General features: G+C 52.8%; 1 protein-coding gene across 1 annotated transcript in view; it reads right to left on the bottom strand.

The window, feature by feature from the left end:
• Positions 1–18,238, bottom strand: part of ZZEF1 (zinc finger ZZ-type and EF-hand domain containing 1) — a 1,733,356-nt gene that overhangs the window by 388,163 nt on the left and 1,326,955 nt on the right. The window contains exon 45 of the mRNA XM_086954803.1: positions 17,715–17,930. Coding sequence (XP_086810929.1) covers positions 17,715–17,930 — 216 coding nt within the window. The remainder of the gene's footprint in view (positions 1–17,714; positions 17,931–18,238) is intronic.

Here is an 18,238-nt window from a genome sequence, read left to right as displayed (position 1 = left end):
CACAGGGCCCATGATCACACCGTCCTGCTTCTTCCAGTATCACATGTCTGTGATACGGTCTGTGAGCACCTGTAACAACCTATCCCTGATGGTAGGTAGGAAGAACTTCACTGTAAAGTGAATCACCCTCAACTCCAACAAATTTGTGTGGAGTCAAGTCTCTCCCAGAGACCTGAAGCCTCGGATCTCTACCTCTCCCAGTTGGTCTTCCCAATGCAGAAGCAATGCATCTGACACTACTGTCAATTCTGTTTGGAGTATGGAGAGGGGCCTGATACTGTCCCAATTGCGAACCAGAAGATTCCACTGCAGATGTTGTGCAGTCTCTTCCTAAAGCACAAATTACTTACCTTCGGTAACGATATATGTGTAAGAAACAGTAGTTAGTATTACATTCCTTACCTTAGAATATCCCCAGGCATCAGACTGGATCCGGAAACTTTTGCGTAGCAGTACCCTTGCGCGTCGGTAGGCGTCGTCTGCGGCTCTGCGTCCGTCGTCGGAGTACTTAGACGCCGCCCTCGCTCGCTGACGTCAGTTCCTATACACAGCTTTTCCGTACCAGAAACGCAGAGCCATGATAAAAACCAACACTGGTGCCATGAAACTAGGGCCCTGAAAGGGGATGACCTTAACCCTAGATATCATTTCGCAGAACGGGGAGGATGGGTGGGGCCGTAAGGGATCTAATACTAACTACTGTTTCTTATAGATATATCGTTACCGAAGGTAAGTAACTTGTGCATCTGAAAGAAACAGGTTAGTATTAGATTCCTTACCTTAGAATAGATACCCCTGCAATACCAACCCCGATGGTGGGTCTGCGAACCAATGATCACACCAGAAAATCCTGGAGAAAGGACCGGCCAAAGAAGCCATCTCTCCGGACTTGGCTGTCCAGGCAGAGTGTCTTGCGAACGTGTGCAGCGAGGTCCACGTAGCTGCCTGACAGATGTCCTGCAAGGGAACTCCCAAACCCAGGGCAGTAGTAGCCGCCGTGGCCCGAGTGGAATGGGCCCTCAGCCCAGCAGGAGGCTCCTTTTTAGCCAAAGAGTAGCATACCTTGATGCACAACACGACCCACCGAGAGATGGTCCGCTTGTGCACCGCCCGACCCTTCTTAGCGCCGACGTAACAAACAAATAGTTGGTCATCCACCCGGAACTGACGTGTGCGATCCAGATAGAATGAGAGTGCACATTTTGGGTCCAGACGGTGGAGCCTCTCTTCCTCTTTCGAGGGATGCGGAGGCGGAAAGAAGGTGGGCAAGGTGACGGACTGCCCGATGTGGAAGGCTGTGACTACCTTGGGCAAGAAAGAGGGTCACGTCCGCAACACAACTTTCTCCGGATGGACAGAAAGGAAAGGGGGTTTAGGAGATAGAGCCTGGAGCTCACTCACTCTCCTGGCAGAGGTGATGGCAAACAGGAACGCAGTCTTAAGAGTAAGGAGACGAAGAGGACAGTTATGAAGAGGCTCGAAGGGAGCGCACATCAGATATGTCAGAACAAGGTTCAAGTCCCACTGAGGCATCACGAAAGGAACAGGAGGGAACATATGAGTGATAGCCTTCAAAAACCTATTTACAACTGGGGACTTGAACATAGAGGGCTGATCAGGGAGCCTTAAGAAGGCAGAAATGGCAGAGAGGTAGCCCTTCAGAGTGCCCAGAGCAGAGCCCTGCTAGGCAAGGGAAATAAGAAAGAGAACCTCTGAAAGAGGGGCAGAAAGGGGATCCACAGCCTTTGCTGTGCACCATGCCACAAATTTGTTCCACCTGCAGGCATATACCGATTTTGTAGAGAGACGTCTGACTGCCAGAATCACATTACAAACTTCAGGAGGCAAGTCAAATGGCCTCAATTGCCGCCGCTCAATCTCCACGCATGTAAGTGGAGACTGGACAGGTTCGGGTGGAGGAATGTACCCTGCTGCTGCGACAGAAGGTCCTCCTGAAGAGGCTGACGTATCGGGGATCGACAGACATGCTGAGTAGCTCGGGATACCAGTATCTTCGTGCCCAGTCCGGAGCCACAAGGATGACTTGGGCCCGGTCGCGCCTGATCTTTTTCAGCACTCTGGGCAGAAGTGGTATAGGCGGAAGGGCGTACAACAGATCCTAGCTCCACTTGCGACGAAAAGCGCCTCAGAGCGAGTGACGCCTTGGAAATTCCAACGCGCAGAACTGATGTCATTGCACATTCTCTTCTGTGGCAAATAGATCTAACCAAGGCTCTCCCCACTGCTGAAAGAGGCCTTGCGCCGTGTCCGAGTTCAGACGCCATTCGTGATCCATCATGCACAGCCATGGCGTTCAGGGAACCTGCCACGTGTTGAACAACCAGAGTCACGCCCTGATGTTCCAGCCACTGCCGGATGCGCAGAGCCTCCTGGCATAGGTCCCACGACCCCACCCCGCCCTGTTTGTTGCAGAACCACATGGCGGTGGTGTTGTCCGTGAACACCTGCACTCCACTCCCCGGACAGAGGGGAGGAATGCCTTCAGTGCAAGCCGGATCGCCCGCAGCTCCAGAAGGTTGATGTGGAGCCGGGACTCTGCTGGAGACCAGAGGCCTCTGATCTCCGCCTCTCCCATGTGGCCCCACCAGCCCTGGAGGGACGCGTCCGTCACAACTACGTGCTCCGGTTGGGGTAGGGAGAGGGATTTGCCGCTGACCCAATCGCGGTCCGTGAGCCACCCCTGCAACTGTCTTGCAGTGCCCTCTGAGATCAAGACATGGTCGGACAAGTTTCCCTGATGCTAGGCCCACTGAAACTTCAGGTCCCACTACAGAGCCCCCATCCGCCACCTGGCGTGATGCACCGGAAGGATGCAGGAGGCCATCAGCCCCAGAAGCCGCAGCGTCAACCTGACCGAGATAACGGCTGAAAGATCGGAATCAGAGCCCGAAAATCCCGAACCCGCTGTTCGGGAGGATAAACCCGAAACTCCGCCGAGTCTAGAACCACTCCGATGAAGAAGAGCTTCTGAGAGGGAAACAGGTGTGACTTCGGCACATTGATGGAGAATCCCAGCAGGTGCAGGAGGAAGGCCGTAGTCTAGAGGTGGCTGCCGACTGTCTGGGGCAAGCCCGCCTTCAACAACTCGAGGTAGGGGAAGACTGAAACCCCTAACCTGCGCAGATGAGCTGCGACCACCGCCATCACTTTCGTGAACACCCGTGGGGCTGGTAAGGCCGAAGGGGAGCACAGTAAACTGAAAGTGCTCGTGGCCTACCATGAACCGCAGCTAACGCCGATGGGCCGGCAGGACAGGGATGTGAAAATAAGCGTCATGCAAGTCCAAAGCTACCATCCAGTCTCCCGGGTCTAGGGCAGCTAAGACCTGAGCCAGTGTCAGTATCTTGAACTTCTCCTTCCGGAGGAAGCTGTCGACGTTCCGCAGGTCCATGATACGGCGTAGGCCTCCTTTATCCTTCTTGGGAAACAGAAAGTAGTGGGAGTAACAACCACACCCTACTTCTGGCCCAGGAACGCGCGCGATGGCTTCCTTGGCCATGAGGGCCGTAACTTCCTCTCGCAGAAGATTCAAGTGATCCCCCGACATGCGGTGGTACTGCGGTGGCATGGCTGGAGGGGTCGCCTCGAAGGGGAGGGAGTAGCCCCTTTGGACGATTTGCAGCACCCACCTGTCCGAAGTGATGTTGCGCCAGTGAAGGAGGTGATGGCTAACCCAGCCCCCCACTGGCGTCTTGTGGGCCTGAAAGCTCGGACTAGGAGGGCTTTGAGGCAGATGCTGCGGCGGTGGATGTGGACTGTGTGAGAAGTTGGCCTGATATATAATGTTCACTATTCTAGTGAGCACTTTGTATGAGTCCAAACAACCCTTATGGTGATTGGTTGTAAGTCAACCTTATAGACCAGCTATCCTAGTAGCGTGGATACGAGCAGTCTTCGGGCTAAACTCTAGAGGGCGTGTTAAGCCAGCTGTTATACCATCACATATACCCCTTGAACACCAAGTGAAAGGACACCACACAAGTGTTATGAAAATAAACAGTGTATTTATTTAAGTCACAACAGCCCTGTACTCTTTATGAGGACAGGGTACTAAGCACACAACAAAACTCTTACGAAAATACTTTAAGTTGCACAATTTACACAAATGCCCGAGGGGCACGGAAAACCATATACTATGGAAGTGGAATGCGAAATTACTAGCAGGTAAGTACTGTACTAATAGGCTTTGGAATCGCTAGGACTACGTTACTGAACCTTCAGATTACTAGTAGGAGGCCTAGGGGACTCGGGTGCAGAGTGTGCACTCTCACACGGGATGCGGGACAAAGTCTATGGGAGCTAGTAAAAGCAAAGTTAGTGTTCTCGGGCGAACCCGATAAGGTAGGTCGAAAACGACAGTGGATCCTGACCCTTGAATAGTGAGGCTATGCTGGGGCACCGAAATGCCGAAGTTACCTAGCCCAGGGGCTGCAGCTGCATAGGTCTCAAAAGACGTCGGGAATCCTAGTAGACGAACCGGGAGCCTGAAGAAAGAAGTTGCTGGCAGGCGACCAGTGAAGATTGTTCGAGTGATCCAAGCCTGGATCGAAGATGGATGACACCTGAAAGCAGAGGGGACCAAGTTCGTGACCACTAGCCAGTAGTCAGATGGCACCAGGAGGACACCGGATGGTAGTCACCTCGTCTAGGTGAGTGGGCGACGCTGGGCTCTGCAGTCTCACGGACCAGGAGGCGTTGTCGGCAACCAGGATGGAGGTGCGAGCTGTCCCACGATGGATGATGCTGTCGACGTCGCTGGACCCAGGATTGGGGCAACAAGTCTTTGCAAATTCAAGCCCACGCGGTGGACCTAAAATGGCGTCCGGTGTGGACCAGGAGGGTCCGGGGTGCTCCTCTTTTGGAAGGGAGCAAGGGCCAGTCTGGAGCAACCAGACCAGCAGCAGTGATGTCGTCGGGCGTCGTTAGGAAGGCCACAAGCCATCGGGCTAGTAGCCAAACAACGCGGTGAGCAGCAAAAAGCAGAAGGGCCCCACGCAGATCTCGTGGATGCTGGGAGGCTGGACTTCGGTGCTGGAGCTGCTCAGGGTCGGGGCTTCTCGGACCCCAAAGCACTCACCAGAGGATCCCTCGGCGGTCGTGCTGGATAGAAGTCGTGCAGTTCTGATGATGGCCGGTCCCTCGAGGTATCGTCGCACCTACGGTTCTCAGCTTAGCTGTAGAGGTAGGTAGAGGTCAGAGGTGCCAGGGAAGCCGGGTCTCGTCGTGCTGGTTGGTCGGATTCCTGAGGAAGGACGTGCAGCAAACCGCAGAGTTCTTAGATGGTGCCTGCGGATGCAGGGTGACTACTCCTTAGCCACAAGGGAGAAATCTTGAGAAGAAGTCGAGAGTTCCTTTCGTAGAAAGTAGTTTCTTGATTCAAAGATGATCTAATTTGGAAGGGTCCCCGCTCCTGCCTTTATCCTAAAGAAAGGGGTGGGTACGCGACTAGGTCCTGCCCTAGGAGTGGGACCAGGAAGGGGGGTGGTTACACCCCTCTCCCATGCCGGACTTTCCCCAGGCCAGGGGCTGGTGTGCCCCTGGAACTGGTTCTAGCCGGCAGATGCGTAGTGAGCACCGGGGTGCCACTCTGCAGGCACCTTCCTGTAAAGCCCTGCCTACCCAGGATACACAAAACCCTGTCTGGGATGGTGCTAGCACCGCCCCTGACAGGAAACCCTTTGTCCAAGCTCTCCTCGCTGGAAGGACTCCCAGCAGCAGGAGGTCAGACTCGTGACTGTGGTGGCAGCATCCATTTTGTGGAGCTGAGGCTTCAGTTAACTTTAACCGGGGTTAACAGTTACATACATGTTGTGTCCCTCTAGAAGGGTGGAATGCTAACCCCGTCGCCAGAATTGGCGAGGGGTTAGTATTCCAATTCGTATGACACCTTACTCGACATGTTTTGATAAAGCGATACCAGAGATAGCATATAACCGCGAGGATTATAATGCACTTAAGAGTATATGGTATGCGTTATCATGGAACAGCTATTAGGACTTGGTTCCGCAAGCTGCAAACGGGCTCAGCTCATGCCAGAGCACCATCTCACACGATTCCAAGCACTCTGCCTTCAGGATTGTCAAGGCCTGCCATAGGAGTGACTGATAGGAATCTGTGTGTCCATTTTTAGGGTTAGATATAGGCATACTATATCTAAAGCAAAGGGTGATTACACCACCTTGCCCCAGCTGTCGTGCAGCCAGTTGTGTCAGATTTAGATGGCCATCCAGGGGTGGCATAATACATGCTTCAGCCCCTGGTAGGCCCTGGGTACACCTATGCCCTGAGTTACAGGGTCTGACAAGGTGGCCCAGTACCAATTGGATAATGCACCTAAGGTACACATGTCAATTTAGTGAGAGAACAGCTAGGCTGTGGGTCCGATTGGCAGGCCCACAGCCAGAGAAAGTCGTAAACCAGTGAAACAAAAGCAAAAAATCTGGGTGATCATAGGATTGCAGACCCTACTCTCCTACAGACTGGCCTCACCGTTGTCCCCGGGCACCGCCACGGCACTTACCACGTCCGCCACCATGCTGGATGTTAGTCTGCAGCCCATGGCTGGCAGGAAGTGTGGGGGCGCCCCGTCCTTGGCCACGAAAGGAGCAAAAGGCAGCAGGTTGCTGGCGCGGAGCCGACATGCCCAATGACTTGCCAGTAGCCCTGGAGTCCTTAAAGCGCTCAAGCGCACTGTCTGCCTTATCACTAAAGAGGCGACGGCCATCAAACGGCATGTCCATAAGGGTATTTTGGACATCAGCCGAAAAGTTGGCGGACCTCAGCCAGGCGTGGCGACGAATCGCCACCGTCGTTGCCATCGCTCTGTCTAGCGAGTCCGTAGTATCCAGTCTACATCTGATAGAAAAACGTGCCGCATCTCGACCCTCCGCAAGGGCTTGTGCGAGTTTAGTCCGGGCCCCCTCCGGACATTGTGGCAGCAAGTCCGCGACCGTGTCCCACAGAGAGTGGGTGTTGGACTTAGCCCTTCTGGCAGGTTCACCCCTGAACTTTTTGCCTGGTGTTAATAAATATTTATAGTGATTTCTGGTCTTTATGCACTTTGACACTGTGGCGCAGTGTAAAGTGCGTCCGCTCCCTGAGTGCGTGTGTGAGATTGGCCTGCTCTCCCATAGGAATGCATGGGGAATGTCTGTGTCCCTGGTAGTTCCTGATGCGTGAGGTGTGCATGCTTGAGTTTGGTATGTACCAACTCGTGTGATTGAATGCTTCGCAATGATATATGTGGCATGTATGTGTCTAGTGTGGAAGTGCCACTTCTAGATATGGCTGTACGTGTGCTGTGAGGGTGCGGGAGTGTGATTGGCTGGAGCTGGCTGGCAAGCCTGGCTCCAGGAAGTCTGTGTGGGTCTGCCCCGGTGGTGAATGGAGAGATTAGCATGCTGATGTGAGAGAGGGGCTGCACCTGTGTCCTGAATGAGGTTGGGTTTTCCCCACACAATGCTGGCTCCGCCCCCTGTGGTGTGACTGATGACCCTAGCCTCCCTAGTGAATGAAAGGGGTGGTTGAGCCATCCAGGGTGCTCCAAAACCAGCTGCGACTGGTTCTCCCCCCACCCTGCACCTAAAGACAAAGGGAAAAGGTGTATAAAAGAGGGGCTGTGACCCCACGAAAATGTTCTTGTTTGCCAACTTAAATCCTGCCAGGGGCATGCTGCTGCTTGGGCCCAGGGGAAGGATTGCCTCCCCTGGGCCCTGCCCAGCCCCTGGACTCCTGAAGGACTTTTCTGGACTTCCCTAAGCGCCTGGGAGCGCTTGTTCATTGCTCTAGCGCTGTGGAGCGCTGTGTCCTGCCATTCGCGCTTGGGAGCGCTGATTCTTTGCCCTTTCTAGCGCTTCGAAGCACTTCATTCCCCACTAGCGCTGAGAGCGCTTTGTTTATCTAAGCCGGTGCCCACCCGGCATCTGCCCCGTTCGGTGAAGGGGTCCCGGACCCCCAGCGAGTGCCTACCTCGCTTTATTTCTTATTTACTTCACGAAGGGAGCCTACCCCTCCTTTTGCCAAAGACGCGATCACTGCCGCCGCCCCGGGATTCCCGATGACGCTCTCCCCGGGGCCGCGCCAAGATTGGCTGCCGGCCCGAGGAGATTGCCGGTCCCGCCCATGGAGCGAGACGGAAGCAGGCAGTGGTGCGAGCGTTGCGGGGCTCCCGTGACCAGGAGGGAGCCCCGGATACTAAATTGCCTAGGAGCCACGAAGGCTCCACGTCGAGTCCCGGTCCCGAGATGGGGGACCGGGTGAAGGGCGAAGCAGAGACCGGCGCGTCTGGAGACCCGGTGAGTGCTCTGAGGGAGAGGAGGGTCGTCGGGGCACATTGCCGGTGCCCACCCCTCCCCTCCAGTGCGAGCGCCTGAGTGCTCGGAGGCCCGTGGGGCCTCCCCTGATGCAGAGTCCCCCGAGAGGAACTCCACCAACCCCGCATTTGAATTCACAAGCCCAGAGGGGCTCTTGAGTGGCCACATTGTGTTGCGAGCCCAGAGAGGTTCGTAGGGGGCATTTTGTCGGAAGAGCCCACGAGGCTCACGGAGCCAGATGTTTCTCGAGCTCTGAGAGGCTCCAACGTTGGCTGCATTGCTAAAGAGCCCACGAGGCTCAAGGGGGCATATTGGTTTCTCGAGCCCTGAGAGGCTCAGCCCCAGTACCTTTGGTCTCGAGCCAGAGAGGCTCTCCCTTTGCATATTTATTCCTCAGAGCCTGTGAGGCTCCCACAATGCCCCTCATCATCCTCTACAGCTGCCCAGCACTTTGTGGGCAGTTGCCACGTTTAGGTCTTGGCGCAGTGATGCAACCTGGACCCTGGACTTTGATGTAAATCAGGTGCTATTATGATTCCTGCGCTAACTGTGGTTTAGATGCTGTTATGATCTATGTCCTATTGCTTTTGGGTGTTAGGAAATGTACTGCGTGTTGTATGTTTTGCGCACCCTGTGTCCTGCACCTCTGAATGTGTTGTTGATGCACCATGTGCCTTGTTCCTTACACCTCTAAATGTATTGTGATATTTAGGTGGTTGTTCTCTTGCTAGTACAGGTGTTGCTAGCGAAGCCCAGGTTCCCTGTGTAATATTCTCCTAAGGTGGTTAGGGTTGCATAGGTGGTGCTTACCTGGTACCAGTAGTTACTGGTTGTGTGCTTTATGTTCTATTTTGTGCTATATGATTATTTGGTGTTTAACTCTCCAATGGCTTGATACTGAGCTCGCCCCCTGACCAGAGTCCCAGGACCAGTGGACTCTATTTGTGCCTTCTCTGACAAATTGCTGGGACTTGTCTGATCTCCCTTGGGCCCCTGGAGCCTCGCTGAAGTGCGCCTCCCTCACCCCCCTCGGCAGCTCGTGCACGGCAGCCCGTCCAAGCCTCGAGCTGCGCCGCTCTCCCCTGAGCCGCGCCCCTTCGCTGGGTCGCCCGCATCCTGCCTCCTCCTCCTCTTCTGAGCCGCACACATTGGCCGCCCCAGAGAAACGCTTGTAGCTAGCCGGCCGCCCGCCCGCTCAAGTTTACTAAGGAGATCACTTGCATTATCCCGCGCAACCAGGACGGAAGGTACTGTCCGTTAGGCTCTATGTTCTAAGTTCTAGGCCTACAAGTATTGTATTCTAAGTCCTAAAAGTGCATATTCTTGACAGTGGTCCATGTGGCCCTGTCCTGTACATATCCCCTCTAAATTCTGGCCGTGCCTGTTGGCACATTGTAAAGTGTGTGTTTTATCTAATGTGTTTTGGTATAATACAAAGGCTATTTTTATATATAACCTTGTGTGGAGTTTCCTTTGTGGTGGGCCTTGGGTGTTGTTGCTGGGGTGCGTGCGCAAATACTTAACTCATATCGCCTCCAAGTTTAGCCTTGCTGCTCGCGCCACGTTACCTAGAGGGTGAGCAGGGGTTATCTTGGCGTGTAACTCCCTTGCCCTGACTTAGGAGTGGTGGTCTCTGACTGACTTTGGCGCAAGCCCTGGCCAGCCAGGGATCCCATTTCTAACAGTGGGAATAATGGCCCAAGAGGCACGCGGTGTTAACTGACGCAACCCCAAACTCAGTGAGGAGAACATCTTCTTACCATACTGTTCGTACCTCTTGGATTCCCGGTCGGGGGGAGCCGTCGGGAATGTGGTCTGGGAATTAGAAGCCTGTATGACCAGGCTCTCTGGGGTGGGCCTGGACCAGGTGCCCAGAAGAACGTCAGACAAGGCCTCATTAAACGGCAACAGAGGCTCCGAAGACCTTGCCTGCGGTTTAAAGAACTCAGTGAGGAGGTTAGTCCTCACGGCCGCGACGGGGAGCTCAAGAGCCAAGGCCTTGGTCGCCCGCGTCAACACCACACTATAGGCAGCCCCTTCCTCCGAAGCCACGGTAGGAGGGGAGAGAAAACCAGTGTCTGGCGAAGTGTCCAGATCACTGGCATCCCCTAGCTCACCTGCCCAGTCCTGATAAGACTGGCATTCATGTGCCAGAGGGTCCTCAGACCCCTCCCAATCCGCCTCGCCAACCATCTCCTGATACTCAGGGTCAAAGGATGTGGCCGGGTCATAGAAGTAAAAATCTCCCATCGGCGTTGAAATCGGCGTTGAGCAGCGCCGGACCCGGATCGAGGGGAGGACCGGGGTTGACGTCGTCCTGGAATGGCGCCGGGGGAGACACCCTGGGGGGGCGGCGCCGGCGAGGTCGACCGGCGACGACCCGGATCCAGCAGGGCCCTGCGGCATCGGGACCGAAGTCGCAGACGGCGCCGGGGCCGAAGCACCCGACGGCGCCGGGGCCGAAGCACCCAACCCACTTGGGCTCCCAGTCTGGGCCGCTTGGCCCGAAGGCGCCGCGGAATTCGACAGAGGAGCGAGCGACCTCATGGCCGTGAGGAAGGCGTCAATCTCCTCCGGCATCGCGCTCTGCCCAGGGACCGGCGGGTATGGAGCAGGCCGCGATGCCTGCGGCTCCAGCGTAGCCCCGGGGGCGGTGTCGGCCGAACCCCCTGCCGCGTCGCACGAGCGTCGGGGGGAGTCAGAAGAGCGATGTCGCCTCTTCGACTTCTTGTGCTTCTTACCTGAGGATTTGGAGCTCGAGGAGTGGTGTCGACTCCAGGAGCTATGACGACTCCGGCCCCTCGACCTACTTCCGGACCAGGACGTCGAACGGCGCGGGCCGACTGCCGGAGCTCGAGGCGCTTGCGGGACCGCTCACGCTTAGCCTTCGACGTCAAGGCCCGGCAGTCGGGGCACGACTTGTCATCGTGGTCGGGCCCCAGGCAATGCAGGCACCGGCGATGGGAGTCGGTAACCGACATCAGTCGGTTGCAGTCGACGCAGGGTTTGAACCCGGGCATCGTCTGAGTCGTTCGACTCGAAAAACAGATCAAAAGGATCGAAAAAGTTTAGTCAAAAAATGACTAAAGGGTACCACTTTTTACGGATGGGCGCTTTCTGGCGCGGAAAAAAGAATAACTGACATCAGCGCACGATGGCGGCATCTAAGCACTCCGGCGACGCAGAGCCGCAGACAACGCCTACCGACGCGCAAGGGTACTGCTACGCAAAAGTTTCCGGATCCAGTATGACGCCTGGGGATATTCTAAGGTAAGGAATCTAATACTAACCTGTTTCTTTCAGATTCTGAATACAATCTGACACATTCACCTGATGTGTGACTTGAAGTCCTACTGCAGAGTTCACGTGTCAACATGTATGTCTGGCCAGCAACCTCAGCAGCCTCAGAGTTATCAGATTAGAGATCAACGACAGAGGCTGAAACATAAGGATCATTGTTTGAATGTCCTGGACTCGCCACTTTGGGAGGAACGGAACAAAACGAGGCTATATCCATAATAGCTTTGATGAATGTGAGAGTCTACAGAGTCAAGCGTGACTCTGGCATTTTAATAGTGAAGCCTAAGAATAAGAGGTTTCTCTGTTATACAGAGGTGGTTGACAACTGCCTGGTGAGAGATAGCTTTCGGCAGCCAGCCATCAAGGTGGGAGAAGTCTGGTATGCCCTGCCTATTAAGTTGTTCAGCAACCACTGTCATCACTTTCGTGAACACCCTTGGAGCACTGGTGAGGCCAAGAGGGAGCACTGTGACCATAAAATGCTCCTGGCCCACTGTGCAATACAGGGAGCGCTTGTTGGCCTGCAGGATTGGAACATACAAATAAGCGTCCTCGAGGTCCAAAGCCACCATCCGATATACAGGGTATAAGGTGGACAGGTCCTTCTGCAGGAAAGCATTGAGAGGACAAAGGTCTAAAAAAGGTTGAAGGCCTTCCATCTTCTTCAGCACAAGGAAGTAGCAGGAGTAACATTCAATTATTACTTACGAGACTGGAATCTGCTCTGCAAAAGGGCGTGCACTTCCTGCTGCAAGACAGACTGATGGTACTCTGTCACTGCCCAGATGATGGTGAAAGGTGCGGCGGAGTGGAGAGAAATGGGAGGGCATTTGTCAAGTGAGGGCGTATTTCCTTTGAAGAAAATATCTTAAGAAATGATTGTCTCTGGTCTCTGACAGGATGGCTGTGCACCAGCAAGGCCACATTAAAGTGGTTTGAAGCTGCTGATGGAGGAGGGGTGAGGGAATGAGCTGCAAGTTGTCCCTGCTGTCCTGGGCATTGTTTCTGCGAACCTTGATCTCACCCATGAAAGGGCTGAAAAACCTGCTGGGCTCGTGGAGGAGTCTACCATTGATAAAACAGAAAACATTAACCACAGCAATGGAGAGGGCAAAATTATTGGTGAAGTTATATGGTTGGGGCTGCCAAACAAATATGCTGTGGCCCTGCTTTCCTTAAACTGTTACAGGCCTGGGTCAGCTTTTTACCAATGAGGCGAGAGCTGTCAAACATTATGTCCATCAGGGATGCAAGGACATCCCTAGAGAAACTCACAGACTTCAGCCAGGGATGGCACATAAATGCTGAAATGGTACTCACTACTTGACCTAAGCAGTTAGTCATGTCCAAGGTAGAACAAATTGCAAATCTTGCTGCATCGCAACCATCCTGGATAGGTGGAGTAAGGAAAAGCCTTAGGTTGCCAGGAATGGCTGCTAAAACATGTGTCACTGTGTCCCGAGCACATGGGGTAGCAGCCTAGAAGTCAGCTGATACTTACTGACCTCAGAGCCAGGCTCTTATAGGAAAACTCCACTGTCTAAGGTCTCTATTCGTTTTGACTAATGATCAGGCAGGGTGGTAGGGAAGGTGTTGGGATTGACGTTGCTGGTGCATGCTTGTACCAATAAACTCTCAGGCAACGGATATTTTATTCATTTATTTATGAAGTTTTTATATAGTGCGAACTAACATTGCTAATGTGATTGATCATATTCAGGTGCCTGTCCATAGTGATTCTGTAATAAACGCTGGATTGCCCAGTGGAGGACAATAGTGACAAGTGACCTGCCTATTAACAGGTGGACCCGAACATGCTCTTGCCCAAGTGCCCAAAAGGGTATCTATGAGGACCTCACTAAATGGCAATAGAGATTATGCCAGGTCCTGACCAGGATTAAAGCACTTCAGTAAGGAGGGGGGCAGGGCGGAGGTGAGCACAAGTACTTTACGGCTAGAGCGGTCAACCTCGAAGCTGGGGAACTGGGTTCGAGTCTCGGCAACGACGCTCAACATCCTGTGACTGTGGGCAAATCACTTAATATCCCCGTGCTTAACAAAAATGAATGTGTCTATCTGAAACGAAACTGGTGCTCATGTAAAACCATCTGATACCCGATATCTTTGGGTCAACTTTGCGCTATATAAAACTATAAAAAAAAATTTTTTTAAAGTATGGTAGGCATCTTGGTGTCGCTTTTATTATAATTGTAACTGTCCACGTCAGTGCTGAAAAGAGTGTGCAAAGTAAGTGCAAAGTGTTGAAAGGATTGTCTATTGGCTGTATGATGTTCAGCGCCGGGTGCTACCTTGGTCGAGGTCATGGTGGATTCTGCTTGGTCGGACACCACAATGGGCTGCAATTCCTCCACTGCCGTCAATACAAAAGGAACCAGCACAGGGAGTCGCAATGTTGCTGAAGTCTGCTACAGTGTTAAAGCAGGTGCTGAAAGTAAAGTGGGCTCAAGGGACACAGATGGCACTGAGGATGAACTGCCTTAAAAAGTCCAACAGGACATCCCTGCAGATTCTTGGCCCACATAGGCGCACCAAAGGGAACCAGAAACACCAAAAATATGAAGCATGGCCTCTCAGAGGGCCTCTAATAGCTGCAATGTCGCAGATGGATATAGGGTGCATAGGGACAATACTCTGAACTGCGGGGGCAGCTGATACATATGTGCATCGGTCGGGCAGCTAAGTGGTGTGTTTGTGTGCATGCAGGCAAGGCTAGTGGCAAATAATAAAAAATACATTTACTTACCTTTCCTGCTGCACGTGTGAAGTAATCTTCAGTCCTGATCTCCGTTGATTCTGCAGGCTCCAGACTCCAGGAAGTTCCACTAACCAATCCTGGTGCCACTCTCACCAGCAAGAGAGCAGCACCAGGATTAGCGGGAGCACCCTGACTGAATGCCTCTTTATTCCTGTGCTTGGTCTCCATCCAGCTATCTAGCTGGTGCACTCACCGGTTTGAGCCAGTTCGTCCAGTTTCACGCTCTGGCGTGAAACTGGACAAAGGAAAGGCGAGTATCCTCCCCTCAGTCCAATCCCTCCCACTGGAAGGGATCCCTGAGCTGTGCCAACCCTTTCCTTCAGTATTTAAGGGCTCCTCCGTGGGTGGGTCCTCAGATTCGTTTTGGAACAAGACTCATTACTAATACCAAGAGTGTCATCGACACTCTTCGACCGTTTGGGCACATGGACTTCCCTGGACTCTGCCTGGAACCAAGATTGCATCAAAGAAGACTCGTGCTGCTCCTTGTCCCTTTATCCGGGACTGGATGAACTACAACCACCTGAAGTTAAACCCAGACAAATCTGAGCTGGTTCTGACAGGTGGCTGCTCCAGTCCCTGGTCCCCTCTCTTCTGGCCCCCCTCCCTAGGCCCCCCCTTCTCCTTCTTCCTCGGTCAAAACTCTTTGGATCAAACTGAATGACCAACTCACTCTGCACTCCCAGGTCAGCTCAGTGGTGTCCTCCTCCTTCCTTTCACTCCGCACCATCCGCAAAGTCTCCCGTTTCTTTTTCTTTCGCCGCCTTAAAACTCATCGTCCTGGCGATGGTAATCTCCCGCCTAGACTATGGCAATGCCCTATACTGCGGCATGCCCGCCTACAGTATTCGGAGTTTACAGCTTGTTCAAAACCAGGCTGCTCGCCTGGTTTACAACTTGGCCAAATTCCACCATGTCACCCCACTCCAGAAGTCCCTGCACTGGCTCCCTGTTCGAGAACGAGCACAGTTCAAGATGGGATGTATCACCTTTCAGGCCCGGGCCGGCGCAGCCCCTGCCTTTATCTCCTCGGAAATCGAAGCCTACGCCCCCGTCAGGGAACTACGCTCATCCTCCCAACAATTGTTGACAGTCCCCCGCTTCAGGCGTAAAAAGTGGGGGGCCACGAAATTTTCCACACTGGCCCCCGCCTTCTGGAACTCTCTCCCCGCCCACCTTAGATCCTCCACTCAATATTCGCTCTTCCGTAAGGTGCTCAAAACCTTCCTCTTCTCACTAGCCTTCCAAGTATAATCGTTCTATTCTTCCCCCCCTTCCCGATCCTCCTACCCTTTTGAGTTCAGTACTTCACAGCGCCATGAAACCTCCAGGTGTACGTGCACTTTATAAATGTTTTAAACTCAAACTCAAACTCTTGTCTCGCTGTTCTGCAACTATTCTGAATCGTCTGTGTGTATGCTTCGCTCAGGATCTCCAGGGACCTGTGGGCATCAAGGACATCCAAAGTAATCTCCCTTGGAGTTAAGGAGTCACTCCCCTGCATCTGCAGGCACCACAACGAAGCAGACCGGTCTGCTGTCCCGGTCGTCCTACAGACTTCCCGAGGCTCAGCAACACAGGTGGTGGTTATGTAGTTCCCCTGTGGCCTGACCTATCTCCACTGCAATTTGGAGGACTGTATCCATCGTCGGAGCCGCTGGGACCGAAGCCTTGCGCACAGCATCAACTCTTCAGGCTACAGGAATCACCAGCCTCCGAATCTCGAACAACAGTGTCCTCCCTGCATCCTCTGCATCGTGTGCCTCCATCTTTGGTGAGCTGCCTAAGGTCCACTTGCGACTCATGTGCCTTTGGCCTGTAGGTCCTCTCGAGGGTCTTCTGCTTTGGTGGATCCCCGGCATGCTCGGCTCCTGCTCTGCCTCTCCTACACGTGGTGAGTCCCTTGGACCCTGCTGGTCCCAACAATTGCATCTTTTCATCTTCCCCACCGGTTGCAGCTACAAAGGCTTGTTGGTTCTCCCATCGGACACCAACCACCTAGACACCGAAATCCGACGTGGGACAGCTTGTGTACGCCTCCTGGTCTTCCACACCGTCGTCGGGTCCCCACAACTGCTGCAACAAGGTCCTCATGAACTCTTCTGAACTTCCTGACAAAGGTGGGCATTGTGTTTCCATGCCTCCTGGTCACCTCCGAGTAGCATAAACTCTGTCCCCTCTGCTTGCAGGTTTTCCTCTTCAAGAATCCACCCTTGGATTACACCGGACATCTTCACTGAGTTTTCCAGAGGCATTTCTTCCAGAGTCACCCATTGTCGTCTAAGAAGGATTCCGATGTCACCTTACCTCTATGTACCCAGCTTCCCCAGTGCAGGTAACCTAGTTCCTGGGGCATCTATGGGTGGGGTGGCTCTCCAACCTTCCGTCCGCCAGAGGGTTTCTTCAGCGTCCTCTGGGAAGGTTCCATTTTCTTTAAAAGTGAAAGTGCAACTTCCCCACGGACTTCCATTGAACACGCAGCTGTGTTTCCACTATGCACAGAGCCTCCTTGGGGTCCCTGGGTACCTACCTTGGGTGGTTCCAGGTTCTCCAAGCTCTTCTAAGTCCTTTGGTCCAAGTCCTGCTATCCTTTGCAGTTCGCATTCCACTTATTTAGTATATGGGTTGGTCTGCACTTGGAGACCAGGGTATATTTGTGCTACTTACCTGATTTATTTGAGTCTTCTTGGACCTGAAGGAGTGGCACGCCTCGCTACTCGCCTTGTCCTGCTCGTGGAAAGGCACAGATCATACACCTGGTGAAAGCCGGTGCAAGGAGATTTTGTGTGACACAGAGGTCAAAATCGAAAAGCATCTGTTCTATCACCTAATTGACAGGATGCAGGTGGAATACAGAAGGATGAAAGCAGTGCCCTGATGGACAAAGGTCCACAATGGGCAGCAGTCGAGGAGAGTAACCCCGACGAAGTTGACATCAGCGAACCGAACTGGAGGGAGTGAAAGAAGAACATGATCAGAAACAATACAGAAGGGAAGCAGGTATTTACAGAGAAAGTTATATCACAATGGTGTCGGACCAGAGCAGAAGAGCACATGTCTGAACGAACCCAATGATGGAAAAAAACAATTTAACAATTGTGTTGGTGATCATGCGCATTACTAGCAAGAGGAGGTGTCACCCTACATTGTGACTTGAAAAACTTTCTTAGAAGAAAAACAACTTGTACACATCCCAGCCCAACACTAGATGGCGGGATTATGCTAAGCATTTGTATCAACAGCTGCACATGCCTCAAACACACCCTTTCTCCATATGAACATATATGTAATGTGTCTATAATTACCAAAAAGCAGACTTTGGTAGCCTCGTCCAACCCTTCAAGTGGATCTGGCTTGTTCTGGTCCAAATCAATGTTGCTGACGCTAGACTCATCAAAATCAATGCCACTGATGGACTGGTCCAATTCTGGATCTTGCTCAAGTTCTTCAAGTTCAGATTCAGCTCTTTCTGCAAAGGAATTAATCTCCTTCTTTGAGGAATACAGCATGATTGACAAAATCTGTAGGATAGTAAAAGTGAATGTAGAATTATTCCATAGCAACAATAGGGCAATTATCCTTATATGATCTGGCAGCACTACAAATCTTTAGCAGCCCATTTCTTTCTTCAGAAGATATTGAAGAAACACTTCCTCATTGAGAACACACAATCCTTTCTACAAGCTGCTTCTCTGAACTGGAGTCACAATGCAGTCCAGTAAATCAGGATACTAATGTTAAAAGAAGACCGTGATAACAGAATACCAGTGATAACAGAATACTAGTGCTAAAAGGTCCCTTTCTAAATACAATATGGTCAAAAGTCAAA

The sequence above is a fragment of the Lissotriton vulgaris genome, chromosome 2_1 (assembly GCF_964263255.1).
Source record: "Lissotriton vulgaris chromosome 2_1, aLisVul1.2, whole genome shotgun sequence".
NCBI classification, from domain to species: Eukaryota; Metazoa; Chordata; class Amphibia; order Caudata; family Salamandridae; genus Lissotriton; species Lissotriton vulgaris.
The sequence above is the reverse complement of the archived record's forward strand: the minus strand, read 5'-3'. Positions and strand labels throughout refer to the sequence as shown.